The 25,315-nt window shown below is 29.2% G+C and overlaps 3 protein-coding genes across 4 annotated transcripts; 1 reads left to right on the top strand and 2 right to left on the bottom strand.

The window, feature by feature from the left end:
* The first annotated feature begins 20 nt into the window (after positions 1-20).
* On the top strand, positions 21-1,342 carry LOC124543080 (lymphocyte expansion molecule-like). The gene has a single exon (XM_047121114.1). The coding sequence runs from the start codon at positions 60-62 to the stop codon at positions 1,125-1,127; it is 1,068 nt and encodes a 355-aa protein (XP_046977070.1). The 5' UTR covers positions 21-59; the 3' UTR covers positions 1,128-1,342.
* A 121-nt stretch (positions 1,343-1,463) lies between these two features.
* On the bottom strand, positions 1,464-22,450 carry LOC124543079 (nuclear pore complex protein Nup153). Of its 2 annotated transcripts, none has more exons than XM_047121112.1 (7): positions 22,062-22,450; positions 9,730-9,960; positions 8,685-8,934; positions 8,268-8,594; positions 8,027-8,186; positions 4,909-7,771; positions 1,464-4,679 (listed from the first exon to the last, which is right to left on the bottom strand). In XM_047121112.1, exons 1-7 carry the CDS (start codon positions 22,122-22,124, stop codon positions 4,503-4,505), a joined length of 4,071 nt encoding a protein of 1,356 aa, XP_046977068.1. In that variant the 5' UTR covers positions 22,125-22,450; the 3' UTR covers positions 1,464-4,502. The 2 variants fall into 2 exon arrangements, with proteins under 2 accessions (XP_046977068.1, XP_046977069.1); XM_047121113.1 differs by having other exon boundaries at positions 1,464-4,676.
* A 1,641-nt stretch (positions 22,451-24,091) lies between these two features.
* On the bottom strand, positions 24,092-24,965 carry LOC124543030 (peptidyl-prolyl cis-trans isomerase-like 1). The gene is made up of 2 exons (XM_047121040.1): positions 24,639-24,965; positions 24,092-24,558 (listed from the first exon to the last, which is right to left on the bottom strand). Exons 1-2 carry the CDS (start codon positions 24,707-24,709, stop codon positions 24,114-24,116), a joined length of 516 nt encoding a protein of 171 aa, XP_046976996.1. The 5' UTR covers positions 24,710-24,965; the 3' UTR covers positions 24,092-24,113.
* Positions 24,966-25,315: the final 350 nt, after the last annotated feature.

The following is a 25,315-nucleotide window of genomic DNA, read 5'->3' as shown; positions in this document are numbered from 1 at the left end:
CAATCTTTCAAAATAATTACTAAACGTAGTGTTTTCTGTATTTATGTGCCTATAAAAAAATGTCAACAACTAAAATTAAGAAGGCCCCTTTTGGTTCAAGTGTTAAACGTTTCGGGAAAATTACTGTGCATCCTGGTTTGGACCCAAGTGGTCTTTATACAACAAGACCAAACGGCTGTGATCCATGTCTTTACAACCCAAAAAATATTAACAAAATTTTTCCGATTACAAAAAAAAGGATATCCAGCAAGGATCCGTGGAGATACAAAGCAGAATTGGAGGATTGGGCAAAAAATCTCGGATATAGAAATCAGAAAGTTTTACAACAAAGAAAATGGTACGATTCCATTCTCGGCCCCGCTTGGCATGAGGTTACATACGGAAAAAAATACGAAGCTGCATGCAAAAACCTAGGCTTTGGGAGAACCCCTCGTGATAAAACCAAAAAGAGTGACATCCCTGGACCCGGTACGTATTACAAAAGTGTTCCATTTAAAGCCCCTTATGGTTCACATTCTGTACGACCCACTTTTGAAAGAGAAGAACCTTGCAGGTTTAAAGATACCTCGTCGAAATGGTCATTGGCACCTAACCGTTACAGTGTGATCGATAAACAATCTGTCGAAATGAAATCAATGAAAGTTGTGTCTTTACGTGGACCATATGATCTTTTTACGGGAAACCGCGACGAAAGTACAATAAAAAATCATTTCGCTAATACTAAGAGATGTACTGCGGCTACCTGGCCCTTAGCCCTTGGAACGACTTTAAATAGATATAAAAAGTCTCACTTTGGAACGATGAATAAAACAAATCGAAGTCTTCCTCACAGAGGACGCAATACTTTGGTAGATATATCAATGTGTATTCGAAAAGCGGAAGATCCTGGACCGGCTCATTATAACATCAGTAAAGTTAAAACATTCAAACAGAATAAAAGAGGATTTAATAGTAGCTATGACAAACCGCCCGGATACAAGCGTGTCGTTGTGTGGCCGGGAGTCGGAAGGTACACCATAAAAAATATAGATTGCGGCATTGACGGCAAGGGACATCGTCATGTATTTCTGAGCACACTTAAACGAACTATTGGCGCTATTCTGCCCGAACCGATGAACTCTTTCTAATAAAAACAATTTGTGTACAAGATAAGTAGATTATAATTGTTTTACCTAGTTAAATAATCATGTTCAATAAGATGATAGGAAATTTACATAAAAGCACTTATACTACCATTTAAGGCTTGTTATTTAAACAGGCAAGTGTAAGTGAGACTTGCCTGAATATTCATTATTCACCATCCATCATAAAATTTTGCTTGTATACACTATTGCAAACTATTGCAAACTAAAATATACATGTGTCGCTAGTGTGTTGTTAAATAATATTTCAAACAGTACTCAATTTCAAATGACTCACTTATAGTTAAAGGAATATTTCGGGTAAGAATAATAAAACTGTAATAAATGGCCATTTTTATTGAGGAACAAATCTAAAGGCATTGAATTCAAAACACGGTATTTAATTTATTTAATTTCCTTTATAAACATTTAATTTAATATCAAATACACGAAATAGTGTATCGATAATATTTTAGTTTTGCTCCCCAACTTTCATTATATCTTTATTGTAATGTTGATATTACAGTTTAATTCTATTACATATTTTACACGGTTACGGTTGGTAGGACGCATTTAGATAACCTTCCATTAATTACTACCACAATAAAAATAGTCTTATCATACCTTAAATACGTCCTCGCACAATGTAAATTAAAACTAAATTATTGCAACTAAAATTTAACTATCGCCTCATACAAAATAAAAACATAGCAAAAAAATATTTATACGAATGTTGATAACAAATCCAAGTTAAGAAATAGTAGCTGTTACTTTAGTGTTCACATTTAAATAAATCACAGCTACAGCGATCTAAAATTCTTAACTGATTACATAATATAATAATAACACAAATCATTTTTGAAGAGTACTTATCTATTTAATACTATCTTTACAACTAGAGCCTTGTATTTAGGTGTTATCGAAAATACTCCCTCATAGTAAGTAAATTTGACCTACCCATAATTCACTTACATGAACTCGCAACCGTATATTGACAAAATTCAAAGAATAACATAAAGATAAAAAAAAAATCGAGAAACATATTAAGGTAAAACTTTCACTTCCCAGAAAGTGAAAGATACTAGCACAAATTACACAAAATCTTCAAATTATATTTTCATATATAATTTTGTTACATTGATATTTTACACTTATCTATAAATTCCTATAAAACAAAATATTTTACAGAATTAAAATATCGGAATGGACTGTCTAATAATGTAAAGGCAATTTGAGTTAGATTTATATTTACCCTTTTTTATAAAACAAATGGATTACTTATTTGGAAATATATAAATTATGCATTGATATAAATATTTTTTCATTAAAATGCTTGAACCATCATATTTATTCATAAAGGTGGTATACCTAAATACGAATGGCTTTTAACTATACTTATACAAATAAGAAGTACAAAGCGTTGAAATTTAAACTGTAATCATATTTTAAAGTTTTAACAAAACAAATTGAAAAGTACCTTTGAATATTTAAGCATAACAATTTCATACAATAAGTGCCTGAAGAGGTTACGTTACTTTAAAGTATTTGTTCGTATACAAAGACACTGTATTCAGTGAAACTATTTAATTATTTTGACATGCATTACAAGTTTACCTTAATTCATTAAAAGTATATTTACCATAAATAAAGTAAAAAAGTTTAGATAACAACAAATCTCTTTCGATTTCAGCTTTATTGAGAGTGAAGAAGACCTGCTTCCTTTATCCACATTTGTTTGTTACATCGATGTGAATATTTAACTTCGTCAATAACTTTGACGACCATTTTTTGATCCTATATTGTGTAGAAACATTATTTACAAGAAAAAAAAACATATTTCAAAAGAAATACATCACTTATATTCTAAAACTATTTCGGAAAGGACCATATGATTATTTTGGAAATTTATAATTAACATTTAGAAAACATTTTCGTTCAAAAATGTATATTACAGTAACAATATATCCTCAGTTTTCAGTCCTGAGAAACAAAACATCTTGGCGCTCATATATAATTTTGGTATATGACATTAAGTACTAAGTGATTTCAGTGGCAAGGAAAATTTAAAAACTGACCTTAGCTCAAATATGCTATGTTAATAAATTTTAGTAATTTTTGTGCTTACAAATGATAACATCAATAATTTTAAGAGTAATTTATTTTCATAGTAAAAAAGCCATATAAAATTAAAAGTTGATAATAATTTAATATAAGGGGATTATGTCATATGTGTAAAACACATTCTTTTAGTATCAGTCAGGTTGTATATATGAACATTTTGTTTGTATTAAAATTAAATATATATATTTATATATACCCAGTAAAAAAAATAAAAAACTGCTTTGTATAAAAATATAGCCCAGACTCAAATTGAAAACATAGACTAAGGATATGAAATTGCCAGAACAGAGCTTATAATCAAAATGAAATAAACTACCAAAATAGTCAATGGGATGTCGACAATATCCAAAGTTTAAAAACACAACACAAGTGTAAGTAACAACCAGTGAATTACACTTTGTTGGATGCAAGGAGTCTCTCCTTTACTCTTAAAAATGTTTTTAAACTTTTAAAAACATGGACATTGTGAAATATATATAATGTATCAATAACATTATATAATAATTAAAATGTGATAATTATTTTGACGATTAAATAAACCAGTTTCTTTAATTAATATTATGTATTAAAAAAAGCATCATAAACACTTAAAAACACTGCACTAATTCACATAGAGACTTGCTATGACATGCATGAAATATTTCTTCGGTTAATTTTTCTACATAACATTTAGATTATATTATGATATTGTGTAACACATAGATGTAATTCAAAACATTTACTTACTTTTAAATGTATAAATAAGACAAGAAAATTGTTACCTAAAATATCACTATTAGGCTTGATAAGTTTTTCAACTCTATAGTTTCATAGTTACATCCCTTTTAATTTATTAATTATAAATCCAAAGTTGTTTCTAGTAAGTTATATTATACAATTTTTAACTACACCTTGTTCACTATCAAGAAAAGATATAACTTATCAATCAGTTACATCTAAATGTTTGAGTGTAAAGTTAAAATTGATCATTCAGCCTTATCTATGTTAGCATTTAACAAGGGTAAAAGATTGGGAGACATGATTACAAATTTAATATCAATACTTACATAAAATAAAATGAATTTTATAACTGTTTTTCCATGTATACTAAATTTCCCCTGATTCTATCCAACATTTACAAAATATAATCAGACATTTGAGTTGACAGCCTATTATTATTTTTATACTTTGCTTTAATCTTGTAAGTGAACAGGGTTCAGATAAACTTAGTCTTCCACTACATAATTACAAATGGTTTCTAAAGGTCGACATCCGTGGGATTCATCGCTGCGAGGTCCTACGAATTGCTTTTCTCACACGTCGACCAGAAATATATGGGGAACTGCCCATATTAAACTGAACCTGCGTTGAACCTGCACCCGCAGGCGTTGCACCGAAATTGTATACGCCGCCAGGATGTTGCTGTTGCTGCTGCTGCGGTTGTTGTTGTTGTTGCTGCTAAATAATAATCTCCATTATACATTTATACATCATACATTTGAACACTATATAAGGACTACTTCAAAACAAGTTTATTGATGGTACCAAATTTTAAGACAATACAATTTTATTTGGCTGAAATGCCATTGTATAGAATCTACAGTTTGGCACTATTTAACAAATATAAAAATAAGCTTTTATTAATTTCATTTTGAAACATTTATGCTATATAAAAGTCAATATTTACCTGTCCAAATCCAAATATCCCAGTTGTCTGTTGTGCTCCAAAATTAAATGCTGGAGCTGGTGTAGGATTCATCGAAGGTGCTTCAAAGGTTGGAATAGGGTTGGGTGAACCAAAATTGGGCGCAACTGCTGTACTAGGTGTTCCAAACATTCCTACTGTTGGCACCGAATTACTAGCAGGCTGTGATGCTCCAAATATATTTGGTGGGGCAGAGTTTTGCATTTGGTTCGAAAACAATGATGGTTGACTGTTTTGATTTGACATTCCAAACATATTTTGAGTCGGTTGTGATGGGCTTCCAAAGGTGGGAGCAGGATTTGCGTTGTTAGAATTAAATGGTAAAGAGCTACCAAAATTAAAAGCAGGCTTTTGTGCATTATTGTTTGTGGCATTTGAAACAAACATATTGTTAGAAGTATTGTTATTTGAAGACCACATGTCATCTTTCTTTAATGCTGTACCAAATAGGCCACCTGATTGCATTGTAGATGAGATGTTAGTTTGAGACAGGTTGTTGGCCTCAGACAATGAATTTGTTGATAAGACAAGTCCACTTAAGGGATTTGTAGGATTTCCCATTGTATTGCTGCCTGATAGTCCACTCAATGGGTTTGCTGCAGGCAATCCGCTACCACCAGATAAGATATTCCCTGTCATATTGTTTGCACCAGGTAATCCACCAAGTGTATTTCCAGGCAAAACATTACTAGTGCTCATAGAATTTGCATTTGTTAGTGTAAAGTTGTTGGAACCTATGTTACTATCGGCAGTAGCACCGAAAGGTGCTTTGAATAAAGATGGAGTATCAGGTTTATTTGTGCTTCCAAAAGAAAAGTTAAATTTCGGCTGCTCTGGTTGTGCCAATACATTTGGTACATTATTACTGCCAAAACTGAATACTGGAGTACTAGATACATCTGGCTGCGAAGCAGTGGTTGTTATTGTAGTCTCCGTTTTATTAAATAAGGATAATGTTGTAGGTGTTGTTTCACTTTTTTGGAAGAAAGACAAAGATGATGTAGTAACAGGATCACTTTTTTGAAAGAATGATAAAGAAGAAGATGAAATAGGTGTTTCTTGTAAAGTTGTTGCTGAAGTGGTTGTTACTTGTGGACTAAATAGATTTGATGCTACTCGTATGCCACTTGAAGAAAAACTAAATGTAGTTTTAGGTGCTACAGTTTCAGCTGAAGATTTTGACGTAGACACAAGTGGGGGATTCAGTGAATCATTTTTCTCGACACTGTTAAGAGAATTTATGCTTGAAACTGGTGTCTCAGTAGTCTTGGTTTGAGTTTGGGATGGAGCAGGTGTCGCAAATATACCTATTGGTTGAATATTTGACACTGGCGTTTTTTGTTGCTCAATTTCTACTTCCTTTTCTTCATTTATTGCAGGTAGAGATTTTGGTGCTTCTTCACGCAATTTGCTTCCAAGAACAGGATTGTTAAAAACATTTTTAGTAGTAGATTCTGCAGTTTGTTTTGGTATTCCAAATGTAAAAGCAGGTTTCGGAATTTCATCTGATTTCTCTTCTGGTTTGTTCAATTTGTCTGATGGTTTCTTTTTAGGTAATCCAAAAGTAAATGTGGTAGATAGATTATTATTGTTAGTCTCAGACTCTGTTGCTGGTGTGACTAATGTTACTGGTGTAGGTTCTACAGTTTTATTTTCATTGAGTTTTGGATCAATACCAAATTTAAATGACATATTTGGACTGATACCAAAATTAAAACTTTTCTTTTCGGAATCTTTTATAGTTCCCGGTTTTTCGGTCTCACAACAAGCACATTTGCTTACATTGTTGTCATTGCGGACCAAGCAATTTACACACTCCCACTTTTCAGTTTGTGATTTAATAATGTTTTTAAGTAAAGAATTCCCAGTAGCTTTAGGTTGGTTACCATTATTGGTAAGAGGATTTTTTGAAGTAGGTTTTACTTCACCACATGCAGCACATGTTTCAACACTGCTTTTATTTTTAATCAAACATACCTGACATTTCCAATCACTTTCAACACTTTCAAGTTTTGAATTAGCAACTGTACCTTGCGTGTTGGGTTTTTTACTACCACAACAGACACAATTTCCTACTCCTTCATCATTTTTCACCCAGCAATCTTGACATTTCCACTGTGATAGATCTATACTCACGAGTTTTGAGTTTCCAGTATTATTGGATGTCTTTTCACAATTAACACATTTACTTGTACCATCTTTGTCCAAAACTACTTGACATAGTGTGCATTTATTAACTTTTGTTGCATTTTTTACAGGCTTTTTACCTCCACAACATACACAGTTAGCAGAATCTGGTTTATTAGATACCCAACAATCCTCACATTTCCAATCTTCTGATTGTGGTAGTAAATCAGTCTTTACCTTAATAATTGGCTGATGAACTTTGGAGAGAGCATTATCAGTTTTTGTTTCTATTGTCTTTTCTATACTCCTTTCTGGACTGCCAAATGTAAACTTTGCAGGCAATGAAGAAGCATTAACCGTTTCACTAGATACAGTGACTGGAATAGAAAATTGATAGCTACTACTATTAGTTTTTTCTCCTTTATCCACATTCATTTCATTAACTTTTTTATCCATATTTGTTGTCACTGTATTTACTGCTGGAGGTAAAGAATTTGGCAAATCTGTAGCAGTAACAGTTGAAGAACTTGGTATTGGTTTGGGTGTAGGAATACCCAAGGAGAACTTGGGTAGATTATCTTTATCAATCTGTAAGACTGCAGTAGGAAGATTAACAGGTTCATTGCTTTCATACACTGCCTTTTCTTCTCTGTTTATCCTAGTCAACCTGGACTTAATTTTTGTAGTTAATTTATCACTTGTCTCCTTTGATGTATTGCTGCAATTAATAAAATATAATATTATTTATTAGTAAATGAAACTTGATGATTTTCTTCATTTACTTTTAAAACCAATGTTAGTAACATTGTTTGTAAAAGTTATTTAATTTTTTACTGAATTTAATATAAATTAACACCCTTTATGAGATTGATTGTCTCATAAATTATCTGGCAATGCAATTTTTTTATAAACATATATAAAAATATAACCAATATCACTTAGCAAAAAAATATTAATGTTTTATTTAAATAACCTTTGACTTGTTGGTGCTGGATATGCCATAAAATCAGGGGAGCTACTGTGCGATGCCATTAACTGACGAGCAGCACTGGTAGTATCCATAAGTCTTGACTTTTGCTTGAGTCTTAATATTGTTGCAATGCTTGGCACATGAAGTTCTTGTGTTTTATATGCTGGAAAATTGAAACAACCTTACATAAAAATTGTACTTCTTAAAACTATTTTACATATACTACTACTGTTACAATACTTACAAAGTCCTTTGCTACTGCTGGCTTTAGAACTGTCTAGAGTATTATTATTAGAAGACTTCATGAATTGAGATATTCTTTTAGCTTCCATTAATGGAGAAGAATAATTTTCTAGCAAATCCAAAACTCGTCTGGCTGAGTGACTAATAGCAACATTGTCATTATTGCTATTATTTGTTACTAAAGTATTCTTTCTTTGTTTAATATTTGGTTCATTCATGTAAGCATTTATTGCTCTACCATATATTGCCTGTCTTGTGTAAAATGGAGCAGAGAGATAACTGGCTTTGAATTGTGGTTCACTAAGACTCATGCTCGTTGTATTACTTACTGAAATAAAGATTTTTTGTAAAATATAATATTAATATATTAACATTAAGGAAAATATGATTGTCACAAAATTTAAGGTTAATTTCTTACCATAATTTTCTTCATGGTTAACGTTAAATAGGGACTTTCGTTTTTTTAAAACAGAACTATTTTCATTTGAACTTGAATCCATGTTATAAAAAAATGGCTCTTTTTTGGTTTCACTAATAGATTCTTCAGACGGTGAATGCAGCTTTGTGGACACAAAATTTGAATCTGGTCTAAATGCGTTTCTGCTTATCGGAGACTGCATTTCACTATATGTTGCAACGGATTCTGTATTAGTACTTGTACATTTTGTCTGAAAATAAACATTCATAAGATATTGGTATTAAACTAATATATTTTTTACAAAAAAAGATCTCGAAGGTGGCATTTTCTAATAACTCAACACATAATGTCATGCAAAAAAATTTACTATGGTTTAATTTACTTTTATTTTATATCATACATTTTATTTATAATGTACTTATAACCATTTTTTTTATACAATATTAAATTCTTGTTTTAATAAATGAATGTTTTCAAGTATGTATAAAAATCTTCAAAATAGAGGTGCCTTCTTTTTCTATAGAATAATTTTAAATGCATATAAATAAAAAATAGAAAATTCCACAATATTAAGTAGAGATTAGATATTTTTCTTTACAGCTACTCAAAATTATTAATTTCTCATGTGGTTTGTATGTAAATTAAAAGAGAAATATCTATCAAATATCTGTTGCACATATAATAGCTCTTACAAATTTTAACATGCAAATATCAGTTAAGATAGAGAAAACGTGATATTTACGAAAAACCGAAGTTTGCAATTTTTCACAATCAATATCTTAAGACGAAATGTGATTTACTAAAAAGTAATAAATATTTCGATCTTGTACAAAAAACTATTTAAAAATATTATATTAAATACTTTCTAAATTACATTTTGGAAAATATATATGATCTATATTTAAATTCATTTTCATCTTGTATTTTTTTACACAAAATGAAAATGAATTTCAATATTCGCCTATACGCGCCTTCAAAAAATGACAACTATCAATATTATATCAGTGGGAGGACTGATTCTTGATAAATGTTTGACATCACTTACTTCTGGTGGAATATAGGTGTTTGAAGTACCCGGGGAACTGTATCGCATTCTTTTAGCAGGTGGCTGAGTTGTTATTGGGCTTTCTGGACCCTCATCTTCGGTTGAAGAATCTGTTGATTCAGCTGTGGGTACTGATCCATTTGTGTTGGTAGAGCTAGGACTACTGAACCATTTTGTTATTGTAGATGGCAAAAACCCAGTCACTTTTGATGTTACATTCTTGACAAAGGACTGCAAAAAATAAAAGACACTCCTTAAGTTATGTATTTTACATATAATATCTATTTGATTTTGATTTGATTTATCCGAAACACTTTCACTGGTAAATCACAAAGCCCACCATAATATTGCCCATTTTTATTCAAAGTCGTATTTGAGGAATAAAAAGAGAGATGATATTTAACTAACGATTCTTCAATTATGAAATTCAAATTGAAGAATTGATAGTTCCAATACCCATTTATACAAAACAATGTTAAGACATTGGAAAAAGTTACAGAAGTTTTAGGAAAATCCATTCAAGACAGTAGATCTTGGCTTTTATGTACAAATAAAAAACTTTGTAAATTTTTGGTTCATCATTATTCAGGTTGATCTTTAAAAAAAATAAAGCAGTGCGACTATAAGGTTTTGGCTTACTCCACCCCAAAATGGTTTAATATTTACATATTTACATTTTTGAAAGTAGATGGTTGCATAAAAAAAATATTTTTATAATTTTAACTTTTAAGTAAATAACTAAAATAATATAAGAATTTATTGATACTACTAATTAGCTATAATTAAAATAAAAAAAAAAAACCAGTATTTGAAATGATTAAAATTAAAAACAATTAATCATCAGCGTTGCTTCCATATTCTTATACAATAAGTTAAATTTGAAGTATATAGATTTTTCAAAACATTCCTTTATATCAGGTAACTTATTCAGAGAATAGCCGGCATAGTTTTTAATAATAGATTAATAACAACCCCAGAATTCCAGTCGATTTAAATTAAGTAATAGAAACATATAAATGAATCTTTTGTTATGCCACAAGTGTTTGTATAACAACATATTTAAAATAATATGTATACAGAAAAAACCTAATGTGAATAGCATGGTTATAAATACATAATTATCATATAATCCCTGTTCATGAGGTGTGGCATGAACCTCATTTCAGAATGAGATGATTTGGACCATAGTCTACAACACTGGCTTAAATTATGGACCAAAATAGTCTCTAAGTAAATTATTTTAACATTTTGCTTTAGGTTATCTACCTAAAACAGTGGCAATCCTATTCCAATCAAAAGAGCAAACATATGAGTACAGATATTTTGAATTTTGACTTGGCTGTTATTGATATTGTTGTTTTATTGCTTCTAGTTCATAATATAGAGTAATTAACAAAAGGCTGAGGATTTATTTGTTAATAATTTACTTGAAATAACATGTATGGCATTTGGAATTTGTATTATGAAGTGATGTGAGAATTCCAGAGAATGGATAGGACAGCAGAGAATTTGCCAGTTTGGAAATATAAAATGATAAAGCCGAGCAGCTGCAGCCGCAGACAATGCAATAATGAACGCACATCACTAAGACAATCTTCATCATCAAGATATTTATTGCTAACGCTACTAATTTCAATTTGTCCTTACAAAACTTTGACAAAACATGAAACACAAATAATTATTGAGTTTAAATGCTAACAAAACTAAAATTTTATTTAAGTATACTAATAACGGATAACACCTTGAAAAATATTTTGAAGGGGGGCCAATTGTAATAAATAATTGGCTAAAAATAAATTTAAATTTTAAAAAGGTTAATTTTCTTCGAGGCAAACTAAAAATGCGGTAGAGCTGGACAAGGTTTTTAAATTAAACAAATCCTCGAAAGAAAGTGCTCCGGAAGTCAGTTAAATAACCCTTCAACATTACAAGTAGATTTACAGAAAAGGCAAATCTATGATATAAATTAATTTATTCAAAAAGAATATATCAAAATAATTTTAACAATTAAAAAGTCTTACAGTAACAAAATCGGGCGCCTGGATGTTTACATCCATTTAAATTAACTAATCTTAATTAAATATTTACTTATTGTAAATGTTTTAAAGTTAGCAAAAATATTTTAAAGTTAGACTAAGTTATGTAATAAAAATTACAAACAAGTCAAAAATTAAGTTTAAATAACGTTACAATAATGTAAAACTATCCTTTAAAAAAAATGTTTGAATGCCAAATTTTCATGAGGTTATAAAAGGTATACTAAATCCCACGAAGTTCCAAAGTTGCGGTAAAATAAATATGTAAAAACTACATACCGAAATCCAGAGGTTAAATAATTGTTATAAAGTTTTCACTTCCTTTACGGTTTCTAAAATTTTATCTTCAAAATATCCAAAGAAATTAAGTTCAAACGTTCTTCGAAAAGCGTTGAAAATAATCCACTCGAAGATACAGCCAAAGAAGATAATTCAAGGAATAATCCACGATAATACAGTTGTAGAAAATAATTGTAGAATTAAATTTCGAAAATACCCATTGGAAATAAACTGTTGAAAATAACCATTGAAAATAATTGTCGAAAATAATGGTTGAAAATAACTGCAAAAGAGAAACAATTCTAATTAGAACCTAACACGAATTTCGAAAATCTATAGTTTCACTTTAATAATTCAACCAACTTACCCGGTCAATCCCGGTTATTTTCCAAAAATAACAAAATGCATCATGGGAAATATTCTAAAGATTCCCTGTAAAGAACCACAATCGTTGTTACGAAACCGAACAATTGAAATATATTCAAATTTCGAAGAAAGTTTTTCGACTTACCACGAGGCGACAAATATCCACATTAATTTTTGTAATCCGACATGGATTTACTTTCAAATCTTTAAATTAAGATATATCGTGCCTTAAAACTTCAATTTTCAACAATATTCAATAGTTTAAACCAAATAAAAGTTACAAAAACTTTGAAAATAATTTAGCGTCACATTTCGACTTAAAAGGCGGAAGGAAAGTGAGGTCTTAGACAAATGTCAAAGATCATCTCAAAGATAATATAAAGATAATAAATCACAATTAGGTCAGGAACGCATAATGCATAAAAAGTGCATTTTTATTTTAAATGTCAAATTTAGCGGTATTTTTAAATTACGCATAAACATAGCCTTAGAAATGGTTGTCAAAGTGAAATGACAGATGACATCCGATAACCTATGTTAGAAATTTAATATTTTTTTGTTGAAATTATTTAAAAATGGATGAAACATGTAACGTGCGCCACAATTACGTTACATTACCCCCCAACCAAAGAATAAAAGAGGAGCTCAACCTGAGAGACTCTTTTATTCGACTCTACAAAAGAGGTAGAGACCGACTATCAATCAAAATATTAGAGTGACATCACAAATAGTAACTCTACAAAAGTTAGAAAAATATGGAAAACAACAACAAACCATATCAAATTATAACAAAAGTTATTTCTAAACAATTCTTAACAAAAGTAATCGTTAGACAGTACCCTGGAGATGAGAACTCTAATATAGTCTCACTCGAAAGCAAAAAGTTGTCTAACTTAACTCTATTCAGCAAATGTGATAAGTAAAAGTAATTATCAAACACCTCAACCTTGGAGATGAGGACTCAATATAGCCTCACTCGAAAGCAATGAGCTGTCTAATAAAACTTGTTTCATTTAGAGTAGGAAATTATACAGTATCACCTTACTCGAAAGATGGAAAATGTTTTTTTTTTTTTTTAATAAAATGTTGGGTCTACGGAATATACACTAATTGGCATACCAAGAACACCAACCTCAAAATGGTTTCAAATAAAAACAAAAGATATGACTAACGTGGCCGACGCAACTCAATACGACTTTCCGAACACGAGAGCATACAAAAATAGTTCTAACTGTGACCGACTCTACACCATCAGCTTTTCGAACACAGTTAAACAAAAACTTCCAAAAAAATGGGTGTCTGTGACCGGCTCAACACCACCAGTTTACCGAGCACAGAACAAAGTTACCAAAAAAATATGTCTGTGACCGGCTCAACTCCACCAGTTTCCCGAGCACAGAACAAAACAACAAACAATTGTTCCAAAAAAAATTGTTATTGGAAAATTCACAAAATCGGAATATCCAAAACAAAACCAAGCTGGACTAAAGTCATAGGCAATAATCCAATGTGAAGGATTATTTCTATAAAACTTCAACCAAAAATAACTTATTACTAAAATATGTATTAAGGTTTTACACAAATATCAAAAATGTAATGTACAAAATACACAAACAAAATGTTATATACAAAAGTATAAACACAAAAATATTGCAAAAACAATATTCTAAAAATATTACAAAAAATGTATAAGATCTTATGAGTCAAAAGAAATATTCGGAATTATTTTTGTATGGAATCCAAAATGTCCTAAGTTAAATTTAGCGAAAATATATTTGTAGAAATGATATTCAAATAGGAATCCTATCACTCAATCTACTCACAACTTCAGGGCTAACTCTGTCATACTTCTCGCTCATTCTTCTCTAACAATGCCCTTTTTATTCCAAATCCAAATATAAATCTACAAAATATTTTAGAATGAATCCAAAACTATATTTTGATGATATCTTTAATATGATAACGACCAACAGTACCTTTCTCTAAATCTTTTAATATATAAACATTATTAGAAATCTTCTCTATTATTTGAGATTTGATAAACTTAGGAGCAAGTTTAGCCGAAAAATATTGAGAAGCACTAGACAAGATGAAATTTCTTCTCCAAACTATATCACCTGACTCATAGGAAATGACTTTCCTTCCTTTATTATAGTATAAAGCATTCTTTTTATAAGCTTTAAATAAAGATTTGGTTACTAAATCAAAAATTGAACTTAATGAATCCAAACTTTGTGCATAAGTTCGACAATTACCAAATTCGAGTTCATTCAAATTTGTAAAAGAATTACTGAAACGATGTAAGGAAGCATCAATTATAACTTCACGACCAAACATAAGAAAATTGGGAGTAAATTCAGTAGCTAAATTAATACTGCTATTCAAAGCTAATTGAACATGACATAAAAATTTTGACCAAGTTCTATGATCATCATGAACAAAACATGCTATGCAAGTTTCTAACGTTTTATGATAACGTTCAACTGGATTATTTTGAGGTGTATATAAAGTATTATAAAATATTTTATTAATATTAAAACTTTTCAAAAATTGTACAAAATGCTTAGAAGTAAATTGAGTACCATTATCACAAATTATGATTTTTGGACAACCAAATTTGAGAAAAATATCCTTTTCTAAAAATCTACATATGGATTTTGTGGTAGCATTACATAATGGATTTAACCAACAATACTTAGAAAATACATCTAATACTGTGCAAATATATCTGTGTCCAGAATATGATTTTGGCAATGGACCAACTATATCAATAGATAGCATAACCATAGGTTGAGAAACAATCTTTTGATTCGTCATTATACCAAAAGGTGGAGCATTTGAGTGCTTATAAGCTTTACAAGTTTCACAATTTGAAATATAATCTTTTACATCTTTAAACATATTAGGCCAATAATAGTGGATTTTTAACTTATTTAAAGTTTTATGAATACCTAAGTGACTTGAATCTAATGAATCATGATTATTACGAATAGTATCTAATACATTTTCTTTTGGAATAACAATTTTCCATGCTAAATTACTTTGCAATTGAAATTTGGGTTTACAAAATCTATAAAGAACTTTGTTTTCAACTCTATAATTTTTATATCTTAAGGGAAATTTTTGACAACCTATAAATATATTTTTGTACCAAGGATCTTCAATTTCTTCATCAGGATGGGTTATCTCTGATGGAATATCAATAGCATTAATTTGAATACGAGATAAAGTATCAGGCACAACATGTAAATTACCTTTTTTATGAATTATATTAAAAGTAAATTGAAATATACGAGCAGCCCAACGCGCTAAGCGTCCGCTTGGATTATTTAAGCGTAATAACCACTTTAAACTAGCATGATCTGTTATCACAGTAAATTCCATACCTTCAATATACGGTCTAAAATGTTCGATAGAATCTAATATAGCAAGAAGTTCTTTTTCAGTAGTACTATAATTAATTTCACATTTATTAAATGTTCTGGAATAAAATGCAACAGGATGTTGATTATCTTCATCATCTTTTTGACATAAAACACTACCAATAGCATAAGAGCTAGCATCACAATGCAGGAAAAATGATTTGTTAAAATCTGGACAAATTAGTACAGGAGCTGTTAATAATGCTTGTTTAAGTTTTACAAAAGAGTTTTCGCAATCTGAATTCCACTCTACGGCACGTTTACTATTTCGACTACCGCGAGTTAGATTAGTTAAAGGAGTAGCAATATCAGCAAATTTTTCTATGAATCTACGATAATAAGAACACATACCAAGAAAACTACGTACTTGTTTTACAGTTGTAGGACGAGGAAAATTTTCTATTACAGACAACTTAGAAGGATCTGTATGTAAACCATTGCTATCGACAACGTAGCCTAAATAACATAGACGTTCTTTACAAAATTCACATTTTTTCAAATTTATAGTTAAACCTGCATCTTTTAATTTATGATAAATTTTACTTAAAAGAGTTAAATGAGTTTGAAAATCACTAGAGATTGCTATTAAATCATCTAAATATACAAATACATTAGAATCGAATTCTACACCAAAAAGTTTGTCTACTAATCTTTGTAGTTCAGCGGGAGCATTCGTTAAACCGAAGGGCATACGAACGAATTCGAATAATCCCTTTCCAGGAATTACGAAAGCAGTCTTCTCTCTGGAAGTTTCTTCTAAAGGAATTTGCAGAAAAGCTTTAGACAAATCAATTGCTGTGATATACTTAGCACCACGCAAATTATCCAAAATCCGCGACGTGTAAGGTAAAGGATATGCATCTTTAATAGTGACAGAATTTAATTTTCTAGAATCTAAACATAGTCTTATACCACCATCTTTTTTTGTGACAGCTAATACTGGAGAACACCAAGGAGATTTAGAAGGTTGAATAATACCATCCCTAAGCAAAACTTGAACTTCATCATAAAGTTCTTTTTGTTTAGCAGGACTAATAGGCCAATAACGTTGTTTAATAGGTTCACCAACGGTTATAATTTTATGCTTAGTTAAATGTGTTAAACCTAAACCTTTCTTTTCATAAGAAATTTCTTCAAAAAGTTTTATAATTTTAGTTAATTGTTCTTTTTCAGAAGAAGAAAGTTGAACTACAGAAGTTACAGAATTTATAATTATTGAATTCTTATTTTCAAAAGTTATGTTTTTAAATAATTCATGAGCTAAATTAAATGCGAGCCAAAAATCGAATCCTAGAATTATTTCTGGATTTAGTGAGGGAACTACCATGAATTCTACAATGCGAGTTACATTGTCACAAGTAATTGGAATATCTATAATACCTAAAACGTCTTGTGAACTACCATCAGCTGTACAAGCTTTATAACTACTAGTCTTAAGCTTGAATCCTAAATTGAGAAATTGTAAGTGACTATTACAACCTAGCACGCTTTTATTAGCACCACTATCCAATAAACCTGTAAATGATTTACCACAAACTTGAAATTTTAAAAATGGACGTGTGTCGCTATTTTTTGTAAACAAAATGGGAGCAAATTTATTCATTGAGAAAAATAGTTTTAAATAATTACACCAATTAGAAAAGTCTTCACGAATTTCAGAAGCATTAGGTTTAGAAATTTTAGTATTTGTCAGATCAACTGATTCTTTATTAAGGACCTGTGTCTGACAAAACCTTACTCGTTTTTTGGAAGAGTACAATTATTGCAAAATTTAGTGATAACATTTAATTTACCACATTTAAAACATAAAGTGCCTGGAATCTTTTTACACTTTTTATAAGTATGTCCAATTTCTTTACATTTTAAACAAGTTAATGTTTGAACCGAATTAATATGCTTAGTCTTGATATCTGAGTTATTATAACTATGTTTATTATTTAATATGCGAAATTCATCAATCTGTTTTGAAAGTTTTACTAAATCATCAATAGAATTTATTGAACGACCTACTAAATGAATAGAGTAGCTAGGCAGCATGTTATGTTTCAATATTTCTAATATAGTATGTTCAGATAAGGGATAAGTTAGTCTATTTGACATATCTACAATTTCAATAATAAAATCTGATAAAGTTTCAGTTTGTTTTTGTTTTCTAATTCTTAAATTATATTCAAGTTGATAATCAAAATCTAGTTTATCAAAACGCTTTAGTAATTCTAATTTAAGATGTTTCCAAGAATTAAGTGAACTACGTATAGATCTAAACCACTTGAGAGCAATGTCAGTTACTACTTCAGTAAAGCATGGCAATATTTGGTCATCACTAATATCTCGACTCACACAATATTCTTCAAATGTTAACAAAAATTCACGTATGCATGTTTTACCATTAAATTTATATTTAAACTTAGACAAATCTACTCGCTTATAGTATTGAGGTTGTTTATTATTTATAGATAAAGTGTTGCTAAAAAATTGTGGCAAGTCTGCCGACAAGTCTACTAAATCATTAGAAGCAGAAGGCTTCGCCTGAGAAATATTTGTCTCTAACATCTGAGAATGTTCTAAATTAACAATATTAGGGGTTAAATTTTTGTCACCACTATCATCAATAGATGGTTTAAGAGTTAATTCATCTCTGTCAGTCATGGTTATGTCCTAGATTAGAATTGACAATGGAACGAAAAACTTTACTTCAAACATAAAAAAGTTATAAACTTGGCATTCAAATTACATAAATACTTAACATTAGTATTTAGTACAAAATTATTCTAACAAAAATTATACATATGTAAATACATAGTACTTATTCAATACTAGACAAGAGCAGTAATTGTAATTCAGGTCCCTGTTCGGGCGCCAATTGTAATGAAAAATATTTTGAAGGGGGGCCAATTGTAATAAATAATTGGCTAAAAATAAATTTAAATTTTAAAAAGGTTAATTTTCTTCGAGGCAAACTAAAAATGCGGTAGAGCTGGACAAGGTTTTTAAATTAAACAAATCCTCGAAAGAAAGTGCTCCGGAAGTCAGTTAAATAACCCTTCAACATTACAAGTAGATTTACAGAAAAGGCAAATCTATGATATAAATTAATTTATTCAAAAAGAATATATCAAAATAATTTTAACAATTAAAAAGTCTTACAGTAACAAAATCGGGCGCCTGGATGTTTACATCCATTTAAATTAACTAATCTTAATTAAATATTTACTTATTGTAAATGTTTTAAAGTTAGCAAAAATATTTTAAAGTTAGACTAAGTTATGTAATAAAAATTACAAACAAGTCAAAAATTAAGTTTAAATAACGTTACAATAATGTAAAACTATCCTTTAAAAAAAATGTTTGAATGCCAAATTTTCATGAGGTTATAAAAGGTATACTAAATCCCACGAAGTTCCAAAGTTGCGGTAAAATAAATATGTAAAAACTACATACCGAAATCCAGAGGTTAAATAATTGTTATAAAGTTTTCACTTCCTTTACGGTTTCTAAAATTTTATCTTCAAAATATCCAAAGAAATTAAGTTCAAACGTTCTTCGAAAAGCGTTGAAAATAATCCACTCGAAGATACAGCCAAAGAAGATAATTCAAGGAATAATCCACGATAATACAGTTGTAGAAAATAATTGTAGAATTAAATTTCGAAAATACCCATTGGAAATAAACTGTTGAAAATAACCATTGAAAATAATTGTCGAAAATAATGGTTGAAAATAACTGCAAAAGAGAAACAATTCTAATTAGAACCTAACACGAATTTCGAAAATCTATAGTTTCACTTTAATAATTCAACCAACTTACCCGGTCAATCCCGGTTATTTTCCAAAAATAACAAAATGCATCATGGGAAATATTCTAAAGATTCCCTGTAAAGAACCACAATCGTTGTTACGAAACCGAACAATTGAAATATATTCAAATTTCGAAGAAAGTTTTTCGACTTACCACGAGGCGACAAATATCCACATTAATTTTTGTAATCCGACATGGATTTACTTTCAAATCTTTAAATTAAGATATATCGTGCCTTAAAACTTCAATTTTCAACAATATTCAATAGTTTAAACCAAATAAAAGTTACAAAAACTTTGAAAATAATTTAGCGTCACATTTCGACTTAAAAGGCGGAAGGAAAGTGAGGTCTTAGACAAATGTCAAAGATCATCTCAAAGATAATATAAAGATAATAAATCACAATTAGGTCAGGAACGCATAATGCATAAAAAGTGCATTTTTATTTTAAATGTCAAATTTAGCGGTATTTTTAAATTACGCATAAACATAGCCTTAGAAATGGTTGTCAAAGTGAAATGACAGATGACATCCGATAACCTATGTTAGAAATTTAATATTTTTTTGTTGAAATTATTTAAAAATGGATGAAACATGTAACGTGCGCCACAATTACGTTACAACCTATTCCAACTAACAGATATCAAAAATGCAAAATAAATAACATTAGACATCAAATATATAGTATTAATTAATAGTAGTCAGGAGCTTGATTAATCTATGATATTCACTATGGATCTGTAACATGAAACGCATTTTGGGTGTCGGCTACATTGTTTTTAGAATTTAGAAATAAATGTAAAGTACATATCAGAAGTTAAGTAAAAGTGCATGAATAATCATGTTTAAGATAAATTTAGTAGATTATTGATGCTTTGTTCCTTAGTCAAGATAAGTAAGTTAATTAGAATTCATCATTAATCATGTCACAAATTTGAGTTTTATTTTAACTTTGCACTATTGTCCAATAAATATAGACATTAGAAACTAAAAAATGATATATTCTATAGAATGTAACTCAGCAAAAATTTGAACCAATAATTTACTAGTGTAATACCAGGTTTTGGATACCATAGTCAGACAGACAGATACTGCTATATGATGAAATATACCATGCTTCACTATTAAATTATACTTCATGTTTATATTTATTTGTAGTATAATTTCAAGTTAAGCCCTTCCATTTGATTTTTTGATGTACTAATATAATTATAATTCTCTAATATCTTCAAAAAAATATTCTCATCTTTATTATATAAAAGTGTGGCTTCTATATATAGTGTATAAAATCAGAATAATTACTGAGGATATCAAAGAAGGCCGCTAGTTAGTAAAAGAAAATCAATAAATTTAAAAGATTCATTGGTTATGCAAAGATACATTATGTCAAAAATATAAACCCAAATTTCTACTAACTTACAATAATACTTATATAAAGTCAATGTTTATTAAATTTACATCATACTATTTTTATTGTCATTATTTTAAGAAATACCATTCGCTTGGCATTTGGCATAAGCAATTGAAATTTGTATGTTTTAATAACATTGCTAATCTGTATTTCTTCAAGTGTTAGTAACATTTTTTTGTCATTTGACTTATATTATTAATAGTATTAGTTATATACCAAACATAAAAATGAAATAATTTTTTTATGCTTATTTATACTTTTGAATTATCATTTTCTACAAATAATATATACCAAGTACCTACTTAAAATATAGTATTAATTTTGAAGTTCAACACGTATCAATCTCTTAATGATTCAAATGCATTTTCTTCTTAAGATCTGCATCACAATACAATCGCAAGGCCATAACCAAATACTTGCAAGCACAATTGGTCATACTAATGTACACAAAAACAGCCCAGATATTTGATATGGTTTTATTTGCAGAATGATAAGTGTACATAAAGAAATTGATACCAGGTCATCATAATGAGAAGATATATCTGGATACATAATATTTAATAGTTACATCATCTCAACCGTAAAACTAACTAATAATCAAAAAAATGATCTTATTACTATTTTCTTAGTATTACCAGTGACTTAGGCGAAGCTTTATTCAAACAATAGCATGACTGTAGGACATTTTAAGAAAATCTTTTATACTGAAAAACAACTGTGTTTAGTAGAGAAATTAAAGCACAGCGTATTTATTATTTCGGATGCAGACATATATAAAAGTAAAAGAAATCATTTTCTACAAATTCAGTCCAAATTGAGAAAAATATATTTTATTAGTATAAGTATAACCGCAAATATCCCTTCATAGCATAGTTGTGTAATGATAAGTTTACTTGGAAACATAAGATAAGGGTTAAATATTTAGTCGCTAAGCATCGCGTCACCTTTGAATGGTAAAAATATACATCTACGCGTGAGGCCACAAAGTCGCCAAGAGCGGGAATTCAATGATAACTTACATTATTGGCGTCATTAGAAGACTTGGATCTCTTCTCTTTATTCACTGTAAAACTTGCGCTCATTTTTATTCTTTTTATAACACTCGAGTATAATTTAGTGATATTAACAATTGAATTTTCGGTTAAATATATTCACAACTGGCAAAAACGTGACAAACATGGCGTCTTTATGTGTCAAAAAATTAAACGCAAGACTAAATTTTAAACCTCACCGTGGCCACTATTGAACACTATGATAACATAAGTTACAAATAAAAAGTAATATTATCGAAAATAATTTCTACCTAAGAGCGTAAAACTATGGAATCTTTTTAATGATTAAACGACATCACCAATTTCACGTTACCGCTAAGCTTGCGGTCACAGAATTATTGCCAGTGCAAAAAAATAAATTAACAGGTAAAATGAAAGATGACTATTATTATTTTAATTGTCAAGCATTTAAGGAAGCACTACCTAAAAACGCAATTGAACTCAATTTTCCCAAAATGTTTACACAGTATTATAAGCTTACCAAGTTGCAACAAAAATAAAATTCCATCATCCAACCAAAAAACTTACAACTTAGTTGCAAATTATAAAATTATTTAATAATTATGTAAAATGTGCGTTTTTGTTTTTTTGTATTCGAAAAATAAAATACCTTTAAAATAAAATATTGTATATTTAATTATGATCTCTAGAATTTCAGCACATGAATGTATTAAATAATGATATATTTTAACGTAAGCTCAAAATTTTATTATTACATAGGTTCATTATGATAATTTAATTTCTTTTTATATTTATTAATTTATTACACTTGATAGTGTAATAAATTAATAAATATATGAAGTTAGTTAGTATGATTACTAACTTTTAATAACAATAACACTCACGTACATTATATACATATTATATTAACAAATTATAAATGCATGCATGAATAAAATACATCAGAATAGAAGTATTTGAATTAAGATTTTTAAAATGAAATAAAAACATATTCATAGCTATTTTTCAAAGTATTAAAAAATAAAAATGTCAAATAAAATATGCATTTCTCAGTTTCTTCAGCTTAATTTTATGTTTATGAATTGTAGGATTTCTAGGCAAACAAGATTAGCCCAGCTAATAAACATCCTACACATATATTTGATTATTTACCATTAAATTATATTACTAATGCTTTGATCAGCTAAAAAAAAATTAAAAATGAACTTTATTATTATTTAATTTAAAGAAAACGTCCAAAACAATGTTTTTCTTAAACATTAAACAACACAACATTGAACATGTACCCATAACGCTCACCAATATGTATGTGTAATATGAATCAAAAAATACGACAATTTTTCAATACAAATAAATAATCACTAAGTTTGACCTGTTACTGCTGGCATAAATAACTTTATTATTCTATTTAAGTTAAATTATATTTATAAAAAAAAAAAGTTTGAAAGAAAAGTTTTTTGTAAAAAAAAAATGATTTGTTTGGCTGCACCATAATACTACTCAACAAATAATTCAATAAATAAAAAGTAGGGTATATTAAATTAAAACTTACAATGTTGAAGACAAGTTTAGCCAACATGGCACCTTGGCAAGTACTTTGTGTATCTCAATGAGAGGAGTTAGAACCTGTCCGAATCAGGTTAATGCATATCTGTGTTAGAAGAAAATCTGCCATATGCATGTCCAACAATTTGTATTTGGAGCAGTATGTTAGAAAAGCTCCAAGCCTTCTTCTCTAAAGGAGAAGAGGCATTGCCCCAGCTGTGCGATTCAATTACGGGTTACTACTTCATTATTAAAAAAGGGAATAAATAATAGGATTTTATCCAAATTGAGCAGGTCTTATTACTTTTTTAAGTAATATATTTCAAATCATTTCTTTTTTTTTTAATATAGTTAAATATACAAAAAATAATTTATTTACTATTATTACTAACATAAAGTCCTTAATTACATACAAATATTTATTAAAAATAGTTAAATAAGTTATTAGTTTAATAAATATATTTTTATAGGGGTTATAATAAAAATCGTTATTACTTATTACAACTTGTGTATTTATTTAGGAATATAAGATCTCTCAATTTTAATATCATCTACAGGGCAATCATTTTTATCACACTCTACTAAGCCTATTCTTTTCACAACTGCCATCCCACTTTGCACTCTTCCAAATATAGTGTGTTTGCCATCGAGCCACTGTGTTGGGGCTAAAGTGATAAAAAATTGTGATCCATTTGTGTTTGGGCCAGCATTAGCCATAGACAATATACCAGCACCTGTATGCTTTAAATTAGAATTTATTTCATCGTCAAACTGAGGACCATATATTGATTGGCCACCTTTTCCAGTTCCTGTATGATCACCACCTTGAATCATAAAATCTCTTATAACCCTGTGAAATTTTGTATTATTATAATAACCTCGTCTCACTAGTTCCATAAAATTTCGGCATGTAAGAGGGGTATGTTTCCAGTACATTTCCACTGTGATGGTCCCCATTCTGAAAATATATTGTACTCAAAATTATATGAATAAAGACAAATTATTTTTATTATATACAACAAAAATTAAAGAACTTACGTTGTTTCAAGTACAGCAACTGGTGGTTGCCAAGATTTATCTGGAATTCCAGCGTTTGCATAGCCGAGCATGATTAACTAAAACCACAAAAATGCTTCTGATTTAAAAAAATGCCCTACATAAAATAAAACAAAGTTTCAACTTCTTTTATCCCGTACGTCGTGCAAAAATAAAGTTAAAATTATTAAATTTAGAATTTTTATTTGATATGTAAACCGTGGCAATAAAAAATTACAATCAACTGTGAATAAAATTGTTGAATTTGTTGACAAGCAGGAGCCAGTGAAATAATAGATTAATTAAACCCGAAAATCTTATTGTCTCTGAAATCTGAATTCATAAATACAGACTATACATAAGGCTGTAATAGATTACTGTACCACAGATTAGTTAAAATATATTATTAATAATACAAAAGTCGTCTGTCTACTTATTACACTTTGAAATTTAATAAATCACTAAAGTTTAAACTTTGTTTTTGTGCAGTCTAAATTTTGAAAAATTAACTTCCGACAAATTTTCGCTATCTCCTTCATGCTAATAGAGGTCGGAAAAAGTTATTGAATTATTACGTTGAAGTCTTTTCTACGTGTTTATTGTTAGTGTTTATAACTAAATTTTTAGTTACCTTACCTAATTTAATGACGCATCAATAAATAATTATATACCTTTATTAT

This window comes from Vanessa cardui, chromosome Z (genome assembly GCF_905220365.1).
Source record: "Vanessa cardui chromosome Z, ilVanCard2.1, whole genome shotgun sequence".
In the NCBI taxonomy this organism is placed as follows: Eukaryota; Metazoa; Arthropoda; class Insecta; order Lepidoptera; family Nymphalidae; genus Vanessa; species Vanessa cardui.
Note: the sequence above shows the minus strand (reverse complement) of the source record. Positions and strands in the feature narration are given on the sequence as shown.